This window comes from Oryx dammah, unplaced genomic scaffold (genome assembly GCF_014754425.2).
Source record: "Oryx dammah isolate SB20612 unplaced genomic scaffold, SCBI_Odam_1.1 HiC_scaffold_6, whole genome shotgun sequence".
NCBI lineage: Eukaryota > Metazoa > Chordata > Mammalia > Artiodactyla > Bovidae > Oryx > Oryx dammah.
In genome coordinates, this window is record NW_024070190.1 from 5,174,498 (window position 1) to 5,189,755 (window position 15,258).

The 15,258-nt window shown below is 40.1% G+C and overlaps 1 protein-coding gene across 1 annotated transcript in view; it reads right to left on the reverse strand.

Moving 5' to 3' along the window:
- The window catches only part of LOC120865404 (ryanodine receptor 2-like), an 803,227-nt gene that overhangs the window by 242,025 nt on the left and 545,944 nt on the right, over nt 1–15,258 (reverse strand). Inside the window, exons 36-39 of the mRNA XM_040242681.1 lie at nt 12,678–12,904; nt 9,815–10,619; nt 6,463–6,663; nt 536–641 (exon numbers count right to left, since the gene is read on the reverse strand). Of these exons, the coding sequence (XP_040098615.1) occupies nt 536–641; nt 6,463–6,663; nt 9,815–10,619; nt 12,678–12,904 (1,339 nt within the window). The remainder of the gene's footprint in view (nt 1–535; nt 642–6,462; nt 6,664–9,814; nt 10,620–12,677; nt 12,905–15,258) is intronic.

The following is a 15,258-nucleotide window of genomic DNA, read 5'->3' on the forward strand; positions in this document are numbered from 1 at the left end:
ATTATCCTGGCAAGAATACTAGAGAGGGTTGCCATTTCCTCCTCTAGGGGATCTTCCTGACCCAGGGACTAAATCTGTGTCTCTCACACTGCAGGCAGATTCTTTACCACTGAGTCATCTGAGAAGCCCCCAAAAGAGGGAATAATTGCCTTAATAGATTTGGGATACTGACCTACAACTTATCAAAGGAGTTCTTTAGGCATTAATTAATTTCAAACCTGCCAGATTTCCTATGTTAATCCTTAAAAGGGGCCCCTCAACCAGTTGAAATATAACAGTCTATGAACAAACTTCTTCAGATTAAATCAACTTAAAACTTCCCTCTTTGACAAAAGTACCTGATTACATGTCCCCATTCCCTGGGTCACTAAAGGAAGAAGACGGAAAAAGAAAAGAATGTTGGTCATGTTCTGCTTGGTCTTAATACCTTTCTGATCTCTATACCCCTCAAGACTTTCCACATCAGAACTTTTGTACCAATATACGTGTACTAAAATATATATTCAGTGAGAGTTATAGGTCAAGAAGACCCTACCACAATGTGTCATCAAATCTTCGTGAAAATCCAGGAGTTGGTCTCGGATTTCTTCAGGACACGGACATTCACTTTTGTCATCCTTAAAATTGAGAAGCATATTGATCTGAAAGTTTAGAAAAAACAAGAGGAAGAACTAGAGTAAAAGAAAAGTGAATCTAGGAATAGCATAATAAAGAAAGTTATAAAAATCTAAAGTGTTCAAACTCTGCTTTTGAGTATTCATGGACTCGTACCCAACAGATGAAAAATCACTGTCTGTTACTCAGTCCAACAAATAACACAATCAAATAATTCAAAGCTTAGCATGCTAAAATAGTCATATTATTTGAGTCTCCTTTCTCAGTTTCACAAAATGTTAGACCTGTGTATACTTAGAGTTCTTAAAACAATTATGACCTAAATTTACTTTTTAAACTTTTAATATCCTTCTAGATTTTTTTCTAGCTAATTTCCATGCATTATTGACTATTTTAAAGAACTATTTGTTAGAAGGATACAGAAAAGAAGGAAAATCAAACATAATTGAAAAGCTATATAATGGATCACTATGCCTTTTCTAATATTAATGGTTTAATTGAACTGTAAGGAACTTTCTTCCATTTGTTTTGTTTTAGATACAATAGTCTTGCCTGGAAAATCCCATGGATGGAGGAGCCTGGTGGGCTGCAGTCCATGGGGTCGCTAAGAGTCGGATACAACTGAGCAACTTCACTTTCACTTTTCACTTTCATGCACTGGAGAAGGAAATGGCAACCCACTCCAGTATTCTTGCCTGGAGAATCCCAGGGATAGGGGAGCCTGGTGGGCTGCCGTCTATGGGGTCGGACAGAGTTGGACACAACTGAAGCGACTTAGCAGCAGCAGCAGCAATATAAAATTCATGAAGGAAGAAAGGTCTGTTCCATAATTTTCTTTTATGAAACAATTGAAAGCTTTCCTTTTAGAGTTTTATGTATGTAAAATTTTTGTTACACTATTATTTTGAGAAAATTATAGATTCATATGCTATCATCAGAAATAACACAAAGAGATCATGTGTACTCTTTACTCTGTTACCCCACTATAATGACATCTTGCAAAACAGTAGTACAGAATCACAACCAGATACTGGTTCTGATACAGAGAGAGAGAAGAAGTCCATCACTTCAGGATCCCTCCTGTTAACCCTTTTATAACCACACCCTCTTCACTCTTGCTTGCTCTTCATCCCTCATTCCTATCAACCACTAATCTGTTCTCCATTTCTATATTATTGGCATTTCAAGAACAGTATACAAACAGAATCATACAGTATGTATACATACTACATACATACTACATACATACATGTATTCCCATATTATCCTTTTGCCATCTGTAGTCTGTAGTGAATCTCATTTCATTTCTGATTTGGTAATTTGTATCTTCTTTTTTACTGGCTAATTCCTTTAGAATTGGTTTCACTAATTTTTAAAAATAACTAGCTTTTGGATTCATTGATTTTTTAATTGTCCTCTTCGCAGTTTCATTCATTTCTCCTCTGTTCTATATTACTGCCTTCTTTTCACTTATTTTGGGCTTATGTTGTTCTTTTTCTAAATTCTTGTGATGGCAGTTTAGATTATTACTCTGAGTCTTTTGCTCTTTTATATATAAGTATTTAATGCAATAAATTTCCCTCTCACACAGTTTCGGTTGTTTCCACAAAGTTTGATATGTCATATTTTCACTTTCTTTCAGTTCGATGTAGTTTTTACTTTTTTCTTGAGACTTGTTCCTTGAACTGTGTGTTGTTTAGTTTCCAAGTGTTCAGAGATTTGCCTGTTATATTTCTGTTACTAATTCTAATTTGATTTATGGTCAAAAACCATTCTGTATGAAAAAGAAATCAATTCTTCTACATTTGTTGAGGTTGTTTCGTGGCTCAGGCTATAATCTATCTTTACAAATGTTTCAGACACTTGAAAATAAAACTGTATTCTATTATTGGGTGGAGTGTCCCATAAATATATAAATATAAATATCCTGCTAATGTTATCATTAGCAGAATCTCTTCCATTCTTGCTGATTTTCTATCTTGTCCTTCAAATATTTAGAAAGGGGCGTTAAAGTCTCCAACCTCAACCCTGTATTTGTCTATTTCTCCTTTCAGTTCTATGCTGACTTCACGTATTTTGCAGCTCTGTTGTCTAGTGCATACACATTTGTCTTCTTGGTGGATTGATCTCTTATTCTTATATAATGTTTCTATCTATGATGAATTTCTTTGCTCTGATATAGTCATCTTACTTTCTCTTAATTTTTTATAACATATCTTTTTTCATCCTTTTTACTTTCAACATATCATTACATTTTAAGTGAATTTCTCAAAGACAGCATATAGTTAAGCCAAGCTTTTAAAATTCAGTGTCAATCTCTCTTACTTTGTGTATTTAAATTGTTTATACTCATGAATTTATTGATATGTGTCATTTTACTTGTTTTCTGTTTGTTTTCTCTCATTTATTTTTCCAAAGTGCTGTGGGTTCCCTGAACTATTTTTAGGATCCTAGTTTGAACTATCCATGGTATTTTTTAGTGTATCTCTTTGCATAGCTATTTTAGTGGTTACACAGGATATTATATTAATATATACATAATTTATCTCAGTCTACTGGTATTAACACTCTATCAGTTTAAATGAAATACAGAGACTTTATCTTCCTTTATGTCCCTTATTCACCACCACTGAAAATACAATTGCCTTAAATATTTAGTAAGCATACATTTAGAATATATCAGAACTACCATTTTTGCTTTGCCCATCAAACATAATTTAGAAGGCTCAAGAGGAGAAAAAAAAATGTATTTACCCTTATTTTAACACTTTCTGTAGGGTAAGGGAGTTAGAGAAGGCAAGGTTCAGAAAAAGAACAAGACCAGCACTTTACAGGAACAGATCACCTTTAATGAGGCGAGAAGGGGCAGCAGTCAGATTGGTGAGCTGCTGCACTAACCCAAGAAAAGGGTAAGTATATACAGGCATATATGTGGAAATCTGCTGTCTTAAGGGGGCCCATTCTTCTCCAAGGTTGTTCAGAGTAGTTATCTCTTAAACGGCTGGGGCAAGGAATTCTAGAGATCAGCCAGAAGCTGGGACCAGCTGGGAGCTAGGCTTAATCAACCCTCATGTCCATTTTTTTCCATCTGGTAAGAGAGTTCCTTGTTTTGCATAACGGTAGAGAGGACTTGGAGGGGAGTTTTAACTCCAGGCTATTCTGAGCCTTGTAACTTTCCTTCACTGTCTGTCGTTTTTTCTTCTTTCCTGAGTTTTCAAATTTTCTTCTTTTATCATTTCCTTTCTGTTTAAAGGACTTCCTTTAGGTATTCTTTCAGGATAATCCAATTCTGGTAGTTTTCCTTCATTTGAGAAAATCTTGATTTCCCCTCAATTCTGAAGGATATTTTCATTGCATATAGAATTATGGTTGACAGATCTTTTCTTTCAGCACATGAAAAATGCCGTGCCACTTCCTTCTGTCCTCTGTATTTTCTGAGGAGAAATTCGTTGTCACTTGACTTGTTTTTCCCTTCCAAGTGTCATTTGTTTCTTGGTGTTATCAAGATTTTTCTCTTTCATGTTCAGAAGTTTGACTACAATATGCTTTGACTTAGATTTGGGGTGTATCCCATTTGGAGTTTACTCAGTTTCTTGAATCTCTATACCTTTTGCCAAATTTGAAATCTTTTCAACCGTTATTTTTTCAAGAATGTTTTCATTTCACTCTCTCCTATCCCTCTGGAAATCTAATGCCATAAATGTTAGACCTTTTGCTATATTTGCACTGGTACCCCAGGCTCTATTTTTTCAGTGTTATTTTCTATTTTGGGGGCTAAATAACATCTATTCTCTCTTCAGTTCAATAATTTTTTTTTGTTTTTCCCCTCCATTGTGCTGTTAAATCCATCTATTGATGATTTTTAATTCAGACATTGGATTTTTCAGTTGTAGAATTTCCATTTGGTTCTTCTTTGTAGCTTCCATTGTTTTTGCTGAAACTTTTTTATTTTTGTCATCATAGAGTTGGTCTCTATTGATTACCATTTTTCTTTCAAGTGTTTGCTGGATCTTGGTGTGATGAGTGGTTTTTAACTGAAATCTGAACATTTTTGGTAGTACACTAAGAGACTCTGGAGAGGCAAATGGCAACCCACTCCAGTATTCTTGCCTGAAGAATCCCATGGGCAGAGGAGCCTAGCAGGCTACAGTCCGTGGGATCACAAGAGTCGGACACAACTTAGCAACTAAACCAGGAGACTTTGTTTCTCATTTAAACTTCTGACTTCTTCCAATACCATTACTGCTAGGTGGCGTACAAGTCCATTTCACCACTTGACCTCCTTGAAGGAGAGAGGAGACCTCATTTCTGCTGGGTAAGGCTGGGAACAGTGGACCTGGACTCACACAACCCTGGCTGGAAAGGGTAAGAGCGCCTTGATACGCCTCCCTCTGTGGCCTTATTGACCCTTCGGAAGGGATATGCCTCATTACCACTCAACCAGGATAGAGTCTCAGCTCCTCGGGCCCCAGCTAGAGCACCTGTGTACAACCTGGTAGGAGCAGAAGTCCAAGCTCTCCACTCCGTGTCTGCTGGTTTGGGTGGGGGGGGTGGCACAGGTTTACTGCGGTGTTCGGCTGGAGTAGCATGGTCATTACCTACAAGTTTTCTCTCTTGCCAGAAAAACAGTTTTTCTGGTTCTTTGGCTAGACAGAGAAGGTACTTGTTGAGGCTTTTCTTGGTGTTTCTGAGTTGTTGGCTTCTTTAGCTCCAAGTTTGTGACAGATGAGGCAAAAATAATAATAATAATAACCCAGGGCACTCACCACCGTGTCATTCCTCAGCTCCCAAGTTCCAGAGCCACTCTTTCCTCTGTCTTTCATAGTCTTCTTATGTTTCCTTTTGTGTAATGTCCAGGGGTATAGTTGTACTTAGAAGGAAGAATAGGCAGAAGTATTCCATCTTTTCAGAAGCAGAAGTTTCCCAATAGTGTTTTCACAAATGGAGTTACTCTGGGAGAAGCTGGATTTGTTCTCTGCTCAATAAATGTTATTTACAGCAATGAACAAAATTCCATGTCCCTTCCCTCAAAGATTTTACATTCTGATGAGAAAAAGATAAATTCTACTCCATTACTCCCTAAGTACCTCCATTCAGAGCTATCTTGGCTACAGAGGGAAAGAGCAAGGTAAGATATTGAAGATGAGATCTGTATAAGTTATACCTTTTGACCATCATAGCTACTGGCTGAGCCATAAAGTTCATTTGGGTTTTTCTGTATCATCCTATGGAAAAACCCAAATAAACATTTTGGCCAACTCAATACATTTTGGTAATTTGTCACAGTCACAGACCCATCCTGAGGCAGATGCCAGAAAGCTTACAGCCCTAGAATAGCTCATTCTTGGATTTAGGCATAGGCTTCTGACTTGGTTGCACCCTAGGGAGACCTGGGTTTGGAGGTGAGCAACCAGAGGAAGACCCACAAAGAGGTGATCAATATTCCTGCAAGACTGGTGGCAGGGACATGGGGTTCTTCTAGGAGACAGAAAATGAAGAGTATTAAGTCTTAGAACCTGTCAAGGGTTCCTATTACCTGGGGTGAAAGACCCCCCTGTGCTTGGATACTTTTCCTACTTGAAGAGCTCCAGAATCTGGCACCCTGGCTTCCTCCAAGGGTCCATAATATGCTTAATACCTTTTAATAAGTCTCTCACTTGTTTAAACTAACCAAGTAGATTCTATTGGTGAGACCTATGAATACTGACACAATGAACTTAGCCAGTATAAAGAAAAACAGGAGAAAAAAATACAGTTGCAACTTCTGGTAAAATTCTGCAACGTGTCAAATATGAATGAACTAAAACCCAAAGTAAGGAAGGAAGACTTTTCCATTCATTCTTATACCTGTTCTTGAGGCGGGGATCTGAATTCCTTTGTTTTCCTGGCTGTGAGTGCAGCCGACATGTTTAAGGCTTGCATAACTTCGTTATATCGGAATCGTTGATTGTCTTGGAGCTTGGCTACAAAGTCATCTGAAAAGGCTACAATGGCTTCTATCCGGTGCCGGACCTGGCAGTCACAGAGGTACTGAAGTAGCAGGCACATCTAAAGAGATGATTAAAAAGACACCCAGTTTAATTTCTGAATTTTTCAACAGTTAATATATATCAAATCAAAATTTGTGACAGACACACTTAGTTGTCAACTCTTCTCCTGTATTAACAGAATCCTGATTTTATGTAGACAGCAGTGTGCTCAGTCCAGGGGATGAAATACAATTTGTCTAAGCTCAAATGGCAAATACCCTTTGATGTTCCTTTGATGAACACTTACTGGCCATCCTCCTCTGCAGCTAGAGGGGCTATAGCAAATGAGGCAGATAAGGAAAAGTTTGCAAGAGGTCTTCTGGGAAAGCATTTTCACCGTTAACAAAAGACTAGAATATCCTATTTTCAAAAACTGGCTAATGGCACTATCGCTGATGGAAGAAGGAGGTAACATACTTTAGGATAAAAACCATAAACTGCGGATCACAGAAAGGCATTACGGTCTAGGTTCCTGATGACACCATTAAACTACTACATTCATTCTAGAACTGTCTACCTCCAGACTCTGAATGTACATTAACTAAGTGGTTCATTGCTTATTCATTAAATAGTCAGTTGGGTATTTTCTTACCAGAAGCCAAAAGGATTTTTAACTGATACAGTGCATCATAGACACATGCCTTCCAGAGAATGTTCAGCCCAACTTTTGGGAAATATTTAAATATACTTTATACCAACTGTGATATAAATGCACAGCAGTGTTAGAGGACTTTAAATCCTCGTATTCCACCATCCTAAATATAGCCATTTCTGTCAATGCTACCTCTAAGCTGGCCCTAGGGTCTAAGCCCCTCTCTCCACCTGCTTTGTCCTTCTCCAGTGGAAACACTGTCTTTTCAGCCTTGACCCTGCATGTCAGCCTCCTGACTAGGTAGGCTCTGAACCACCCTCTCTTACTCCCTTATCTATCTTCCTCACAGCAGCTATGTTGAGATTTTTTAGAATAGACTTATTCTGCTAAAATTCTTCAATGGTTTTAACTGAACTTCGAATAAAATTCAAAATTTACCATATGGCTGGCTTTAGCAAAGAGCTAGACTCTGTATCAACTGCCTTCTGCCTATCTCACCCTCCCTCCTCAGCTCATCCAGCTGCAGCCACACTGGTCTCTTCTCGCCTCAGAGCCTTATGACAAGCTTCTCAAGCAGTCTTCTCCTCCTCTTCACAAGTGCTGAACTTCTGCCCATCAACCTGACCTCAGCTTAAAAGGCCTCAGAAAGGCCTCCTCTCACCTTTCTCACAGTATTCCAGTTGAAATTTTCATTCTTCTAGAAATCCATTCTTTTCCTTCCAAGCATTTAATGTGATTAATTATAAGATATTCTAACAGAAATACATAAATAAGTATGTATTTCTCCCAGGGACAGTGATCTTCCTCGAGCCAGCACCCAGTGCCCGGATCAGAGGAAGATGTCAATCAATGCTGACTGAAGAAGGAAGAGCAGAAAAGGGAGTCAAGGATGTAAGCATCAAACTGATATTAATGGAAGCATCTGAACTGAACCAAAGCAGCATTAGGAACAAGTCTTTCGGACACCTGGATGAGCAAAAAGGCAGGTACGGTCTTTGTTTCCTTAGAAACATAGATAGGAAGTAAAATCTTGCCATTTGAGAATAGACATACCTACTGGTGAACAACTATCCTAAGGTTGGAAGGGTGGAGGTTGGGCAGAAAGGGATACGAAAGCCTTGTGTTTCAGACATTCCAACAGAATGTCAGTGTAACACTGACACAGAATGCCAGTGAAGCTGCAGAAACAAGGAGAAACACAAGGAAATTGCTAATGAACAAGGAGAAGTGCAATAGGGAAAAACAAATCTGACTCCATGTTGGATCCATTTCTTTAACCTTTACATGCCATTGTTCTTGCTACAAGTTAACTGTAAAAGGTGCCAACCCTTTTGGCACCAGGGACCAGTTTTGTGGAAGACAATTTTCCCATGGGGTAGGGATGGTGGTTTGGGGATGATTCAAGCACTCATATGAGAATCTAATGTCGCCACTGATCTGGCAAGAGGCAAAGCTCAGGCAGTAATGCAAGTGAGTGATCCAGAGCAGCTGTAAATACAGATGAAGCTATGCTTGCTTGCTGGCCTCTCACTTCCAGCTGTGTGACCCAGTTTCTCACAGGGGGTTAGGGATACCAGGCTTACAGTGTACATAATAGCCCATCTTTAGGGTCCTTGCCTCCTATGCCTGAACATTAAGCTCAAATATCTTTGTTTATGCTCACAGGAAACATCCCGACCAGGCCCATCTGTGAAGGGCTGCAGGAAAGAAGAAATTAATATATCCCCTGCCAAATACGGGGCTTCCCTTGGTGGCTCAGACAGCAAAGAATCTGTCTGCAATGCAGGAGACACAGGTTCTACCCCTGGAGAAGGGAAAGGCAACCCACTCCAGTTTTCTTGTCTGGAAAATCCCATGGACTGAGGAGCTTGTCGGGCCACAGTCCATGGGGTCGCAAAGAGCTAGACATGACTGAGTGACTAACACACCCACATGTCTCCCAAATGTGGCCAGAAACAGGAAATACTTGCTATAACTTAACACCTTTTTTACTTAACCTCCACATCTCTCCCATTTCGTTCTAAAAAAGAAACTTAACATCCCAACCTGGGCAAGATGGTTCTTTGGAACACAAGTGCACCATCTTCTCAGCCTGTGAACTTTCTGAATACAGTCACTATTCCTCATTCCAACACCTCAACTCCCAATTTATTGGAATGTCATACAGGAAGAAGATGAGCTGGGGCTCTGTAACACTGGCAGGACAAAAACCCATCTCCTGTGCTCCCTTCAGACAGACACACACATGTACACACACACACCAATATACATACACACGTTCAGAGAAATAGTGACATGCCACATCACATATGTGTGTGACAGGCAGACCCGTACTTGACCAAGAAAATTTTGCCCTGATAAAAATTTGAAATGTATCTTTTACTAACTATGGTCAATTGACCTGATTAGATTCCAAATGCCAGAAAATTAGATGGGCATGTTCCCAAGTACAACAAGAAGCTGGTTAAGTTTATGAAGAAATATAAAATTACCCAGAAACACAAATACACACAGAGAAAGAGACCAAGATCATTGTTAACAGGTTGTGAATTCACTGCCATCTTTTTCCTCTGTTTACCTGCAATTTTACTGGCTCTGGCAGTTTCATTTGGAGCAGGCCCTCCTTGGGCCTCTTACCCCCTTTGTTTTCTTCTTCAGCGGCTCCTTCCAGCTTGGAGTCTTCCACAAAGGGTTCCTTCTCCGCCACCTCGCTCTCCTCCTCGGGGTTGGCGGCTTCCTTGAACACACTAGGCTCAATCAACTGCAAGACGTGTTTCAAGTCCTCATTGTGGAAGACACCCATGATGAGCAGGGTATAGAACAGCTTGATGAGAGGGACGAAGAGGAACTCAGTGGTGCCTCCAACGGGGTCTCGGGCGTGAAGGCTGCCCTCTTTCACGGCTTCTGTCAGCATCTGTATGGTCTTGGCCTTCAGGATGTCCAGTGGGAACTCCGGGCTATACTGGTAACCCTCGGTATTAATGCTGACAAAACTCGGGGACGAAAACTGCATCCGCGGCCTCAGCGAGGTGCTGAGGCCGATGCCCGGGAGCCCGTGCTTTTTCTTCTCATCCGGGAAGAGGGTGATGCTCTTCGTCTCCTCGGTCATGGGGACGATGAACTCGTTGTTCATCATGAGTCTGGCGGTGGCGTAGGAGCTGAGGTGGATGTCAATCAGCAGGTCGTAGTAGCCGGCGCGCAGCAAGCCGGGCATGTACTTGTTCTCAATGGCGTAGAGCAGCTGCGGCTCGTCCACGTGGCTGCACAAGGCGTGGGCCACCCGGTGGTTCCCGAGCGCGCAGACAGCCGAGTAGAGCCGGAGAGTGTGGTAGTGGAATTTCAGCAGTTCCTCCTGCTCTGTTAGTTCCAGTATGTCCACAGATCTGGAGACGGGAGAGGTTAACCATGGACATTGAAAACGGTTCTCCATCAGAGGAGAAGACTGCCTATCTCCTAGGTTTCACGAGTTATAGAAACAGACACTTAAATAACCATGTGTAAGTGTTTATTTAAACATCTACTTGTATTGTCTGCATCCCCTTCCTTTTTATGGCTTTTTTTTTTTTTTGTGGTTGTTATTGTTTTATTTTTATTTATTTTTTAGGCTGCACCATCTGGCATGCAGGATCTTAGCTCCCGGACCAGGGATGGATAGATAACCTGTGACCCCTTCACTGGGCCCCCATGAAGTGGCCCTTTCACTTCACTGGATCACCGAAGAAGTCCCTACAGTGATTTTTTTTTTAATTATTTTTTTATGGTATGTTTGATGACAGCACAGTTTTTTTTTTTAATCAATTCTAGATATTAAAAAAATTTTCTCCCAGATATTATTTTATGTTGAAAATAGTGCATGGAGCTTTCTTCATGCCCCGTTGCCCCAAGATTCTGGGCATCACTTTTATTAATAGATATCTGGGTCTCAAGTTGAGCCGGGGGACTCCCCTCCTCTCAGAATTTAAACACTCTTTGGAATATGTGGAATCTCCTTTTCCAGTTTGGCTAACCAGCTTCAAGAAGCCAGAAAACTGCCTTAGGCTGACTTGTCTCTGACTTTAGGATCAGCTGTTAAAGTAATAATAGTCACAAGTCAGTCAATTTCACCAGTCAGTAGGTGAAACAGAAAGATAATTCTTTTGACATAATTGCCTACTTATGTGTCCCTCACAGACCCAGACATCCCAGTGCCACCCTATTTCCACCATCATCAAACAAACACTATACATTTTCACTTAGGAAAGTTTCTATTGGGAATCTTGAGTTTACATCAGATCATTTTGCTCCTGCCATGCATCATCACCTTTCAGCGCAATTAAACTTTGAACATATGGCCAGAATATGCCAAAAGTCAAGTCATTCCTTTTAGAAGAGAGTCTATTTTAAAAGCACATAATTTCTTTAGAGGTACTAAGTTTTCAAAACTATTTAAATTACATAGATTGTTCATGGACGACACTATAGCATTAAACGTAGAAATTTGATACATTCATAATCAAGGAGCTACTCATTCATCTCCAAAGGTGCCCTTGGTGAGACTGTAATATAATCTCATCAGGACAGGGGCTGTTACACACTTTGCTTATTAGTATTCACCCAGCACCCAGCCTAGCACACACTAGATAATGAGCAATTATCTGTGATTCTTTATCATTAGGCCTTGTCACTATCTTTAGATGCCCTGTCATCCTGTCCATACTTATCCACTGTGTCCTTTTCAGGTCCTAGGCATTCTGTCAAAAGCCACTATGACGCAATGCTGCTGACTTATTCCAGACCCCACATTCTGACTCATAGAGTCATTACCTACCCGTGTACCACCTAGGCTTCCAGGAAACCACATATCTGCTGAGCCCAGCTACTAGCACCTCACTCTTGGAAATGATTGAGTATGATTGAGTATGTCTTCCCTCAAAGTGTACTAGAGGATTCCCATATATCTTAGCTGGGCTCTTCAGTCTCCCAAGAAGACTGTTAACTCACCACTCAGCCTAGCTGATGATTAAAATATATAAACCCATTCATTGTAGCAACACAGAGTATCTACACTCTAGGTTCTTACTGAAATCACTTAGAAATGATTTCTCTGGTTCCCTCTCTATTATCTTACAATTCTGTGATCCTCTCTTACTCTGCTGCCTTAACTCAGATGGTGGCTGTACCTGTCTGAATTTTTACTTGCTGTTTTCTCATCAGCAAAACAAGAATGAGGAAAGAAATCACAGACTATTAAACCTTTAGCTGCAATAGAATCATTTTCTTTCAGTAAGCAAAGAGTTGAGATATAGACTGAAAATTGGAATGTGCAAAACAATATATGCCTTGCCACATGATAGTAGCATTTTATAAAGCCCATTTTATTTCCCCAGCAGCGCCCCTGACTCCTGGGCCAGGGTCTAATTTGATAGGTCCCCATTAGACAGTAAGGGATGCTTGGGCCTGACCTGTTCTCCTCTGGGATATGAAGTGACATGAACTGCAGAGGCTCCACGCACTGCACCAGCCAGCCCTGGCGTTCACTTATTCGAGAGACATCTACCTTCAAGAACTGGTTGGGCATTCTGCTCCACAGGACATGTGAGAGAAATTGCACATGGAGACGCGGGGGACACTGAGGTACAGGATTTTTGTGCTCACTCTTGAATAATCCCGCTGAGAGAGGCATCACGTTCTAGGAAATGGGAAAGCAGAAAAGAATGAATGGATAACACACTCCTTGGCGTCAAAAAAGTGATGACTAGAGTTCTGTGCAGGAAAGAGAGAATGAAAGATACACTGTGTGTTGAGCAGAGTCAATACAAAAACTAACAAATTGGGTTGAGTTGTTCCGGAAAGGACCAGCAGAGAAAATTTGAGGATCTTTTCTCCCCCATACTAAGTGATACACTGAGAACACAAGAGCAGCAAGTATAACCATGTATCTGTTCTACATCTTGACAAAGCTAGGTCCTCAGGACACCTGGCAAGGCTTTAGCTGCTTTCATCCAAAGGTCCTGAAAGATGGATCGCATTCACTTGGCTTTCTTCCTCTCTCCTTGTCTGTCCTTTGTCACCCGCCTCATTCATCCTTAAACTACTTACCACCTCACTCATCATCAGGTTTGCCAGGTTTGAGTAACCAACAAAATACCAGAGACAGCTCAACAGATAAACATGGCTACTAAATAAGGAAAGAGAATTAACCAGGTATGAACCAACACAGCTTCTTTCTCCACCTTCCTCCACCTCCAATACATACCTTCAGCCATCCCAATTCCTGCACTTTGGTCTCAGGGAAAGAAAAGTCTCTACTTTGCCAAAGCTTAATGATTCATTTTTGACCATGATACCACCCTGCCTGCCTCTTCCAGACCAATAAAATAATAAACTCATCTTTCTGCATTACCTTTGGTCTCTCCCTCTCCTCTAGAATCTTCTCTACTGCATTATTTACACTTCTTTATCCTCAAGCTACTTTCCTGTTCTCTTCTGCTAATGGGGAAGAGAAACGAGGCACTTGTATCAGACACTGAGAATGTATCAGTGAACAAAACAAATTTCCTACCCTCATACAGCTTCTATTTTTTATTAGAGCTATAAAGCAAACAAAATAAGCAATTAAATAGTTTATTAGGGGAAAAGTCATGGAGTGGAAAAGAGAATGAAGATGAGAGAATCATAATGCAGGACAGCAATAATAAACAGAATTATCAGAATAGGTGTCACTGAGAAGACATTTAAAGAAAAATCCAAAGAAGAACCATGTGGATATGTAGAGAAAGAAACTTCTGTGCAAAGGAATCTGTGAATGCAAATGACCCAAGGAGGAAATTTGCCTGGCAAGTCTGAGGAAGAGTCAAAGGACAGTGTGGTTGCAGTGAACTGAAAGAGGAGAGATTAGGAGAAAATGAAGTCAGAGGGCAACAGGATGTCAGGTGGTTTAGAACTTGTGAACCTTCATGAGACCTCTGAAATTTTGAGCAGTGAAGTGACATAATCTGATTTTCATTTTAAAATAATGACAGTCACTCAGCTGGTTCTAGGATAAACAGATGGGTGATGATGAATTAGAGGCTACTGAAGAAATCCAGATGGGAAATGATACTGATGGAAAAAGTGTGGTGACTGGGAGGACTGATGGTGGTCAGCAGGTGGAGGATTTGCTGGGGGATAGAACTGGGATGCAGAATGCAAAGGAGGGAAGCCAAGGATGACTCTAAGGTTTGGGGTCTGAGTTATTAACTGACAGGAGGACTTAGGCAGGTCAGGAGGAGGTGGGTAGTGATGGTCAACAGTCCTGTTTTGGACATATCCATCCAGTATGTGATATCTATAGCGAAAAATGGAAAGTGTCAAATAAACCAATATTAGAGTCTGGGTTCTGAGAAACTACTATTTTTCTGTCAAATTTTAACTTTCTTTCAATTGTCCAAACTTGCTGTCTTTCCTTCATGTTCAAACTTGAATACTATGAATTGAATAATCTTGAACCAAATAACATAGCTTCTTCCATCATTTTATTGAAATTTTTTGAAAGGTCACTAAAGCCCTCCTACTTAACCAAAGTCACAGATTCCTTCAGTCCATATTATATTGACTTTTCTATGGTTTTTCTATGGAATCTCCTTTTACAAAAGCAGAAACTGAGTTCACACAGTTTAAGGAACATGTCCAAGGTAACCAAGCCAGCATGGTAAAGTTGTCTATTAATTTCACTGTGAGGTGTGCCCAGCATCTCAATGTGTGCAACTGCAAATTTCAACTAAATTCCTTTTTCCAAATTTCAACAGGCTCTTCTGCTTGTTGTATTAGTATCCATTATCTGGCCCAACTAAAATTATTTAAATTAATCCTTTTGAGATTAACATATACCCAATACTATATGTAAAATAGATAACTAATAATGATGTACTGCATAGCAAGGGAACCATACCCAATATTTTGTGATAACTTATAAAGAAAGAGAATCTCAAAAAGAATATGCACATGTATAACTGAATCACTGTGATACGCTATACACTTGAAACTAACACAACATTGTAAATC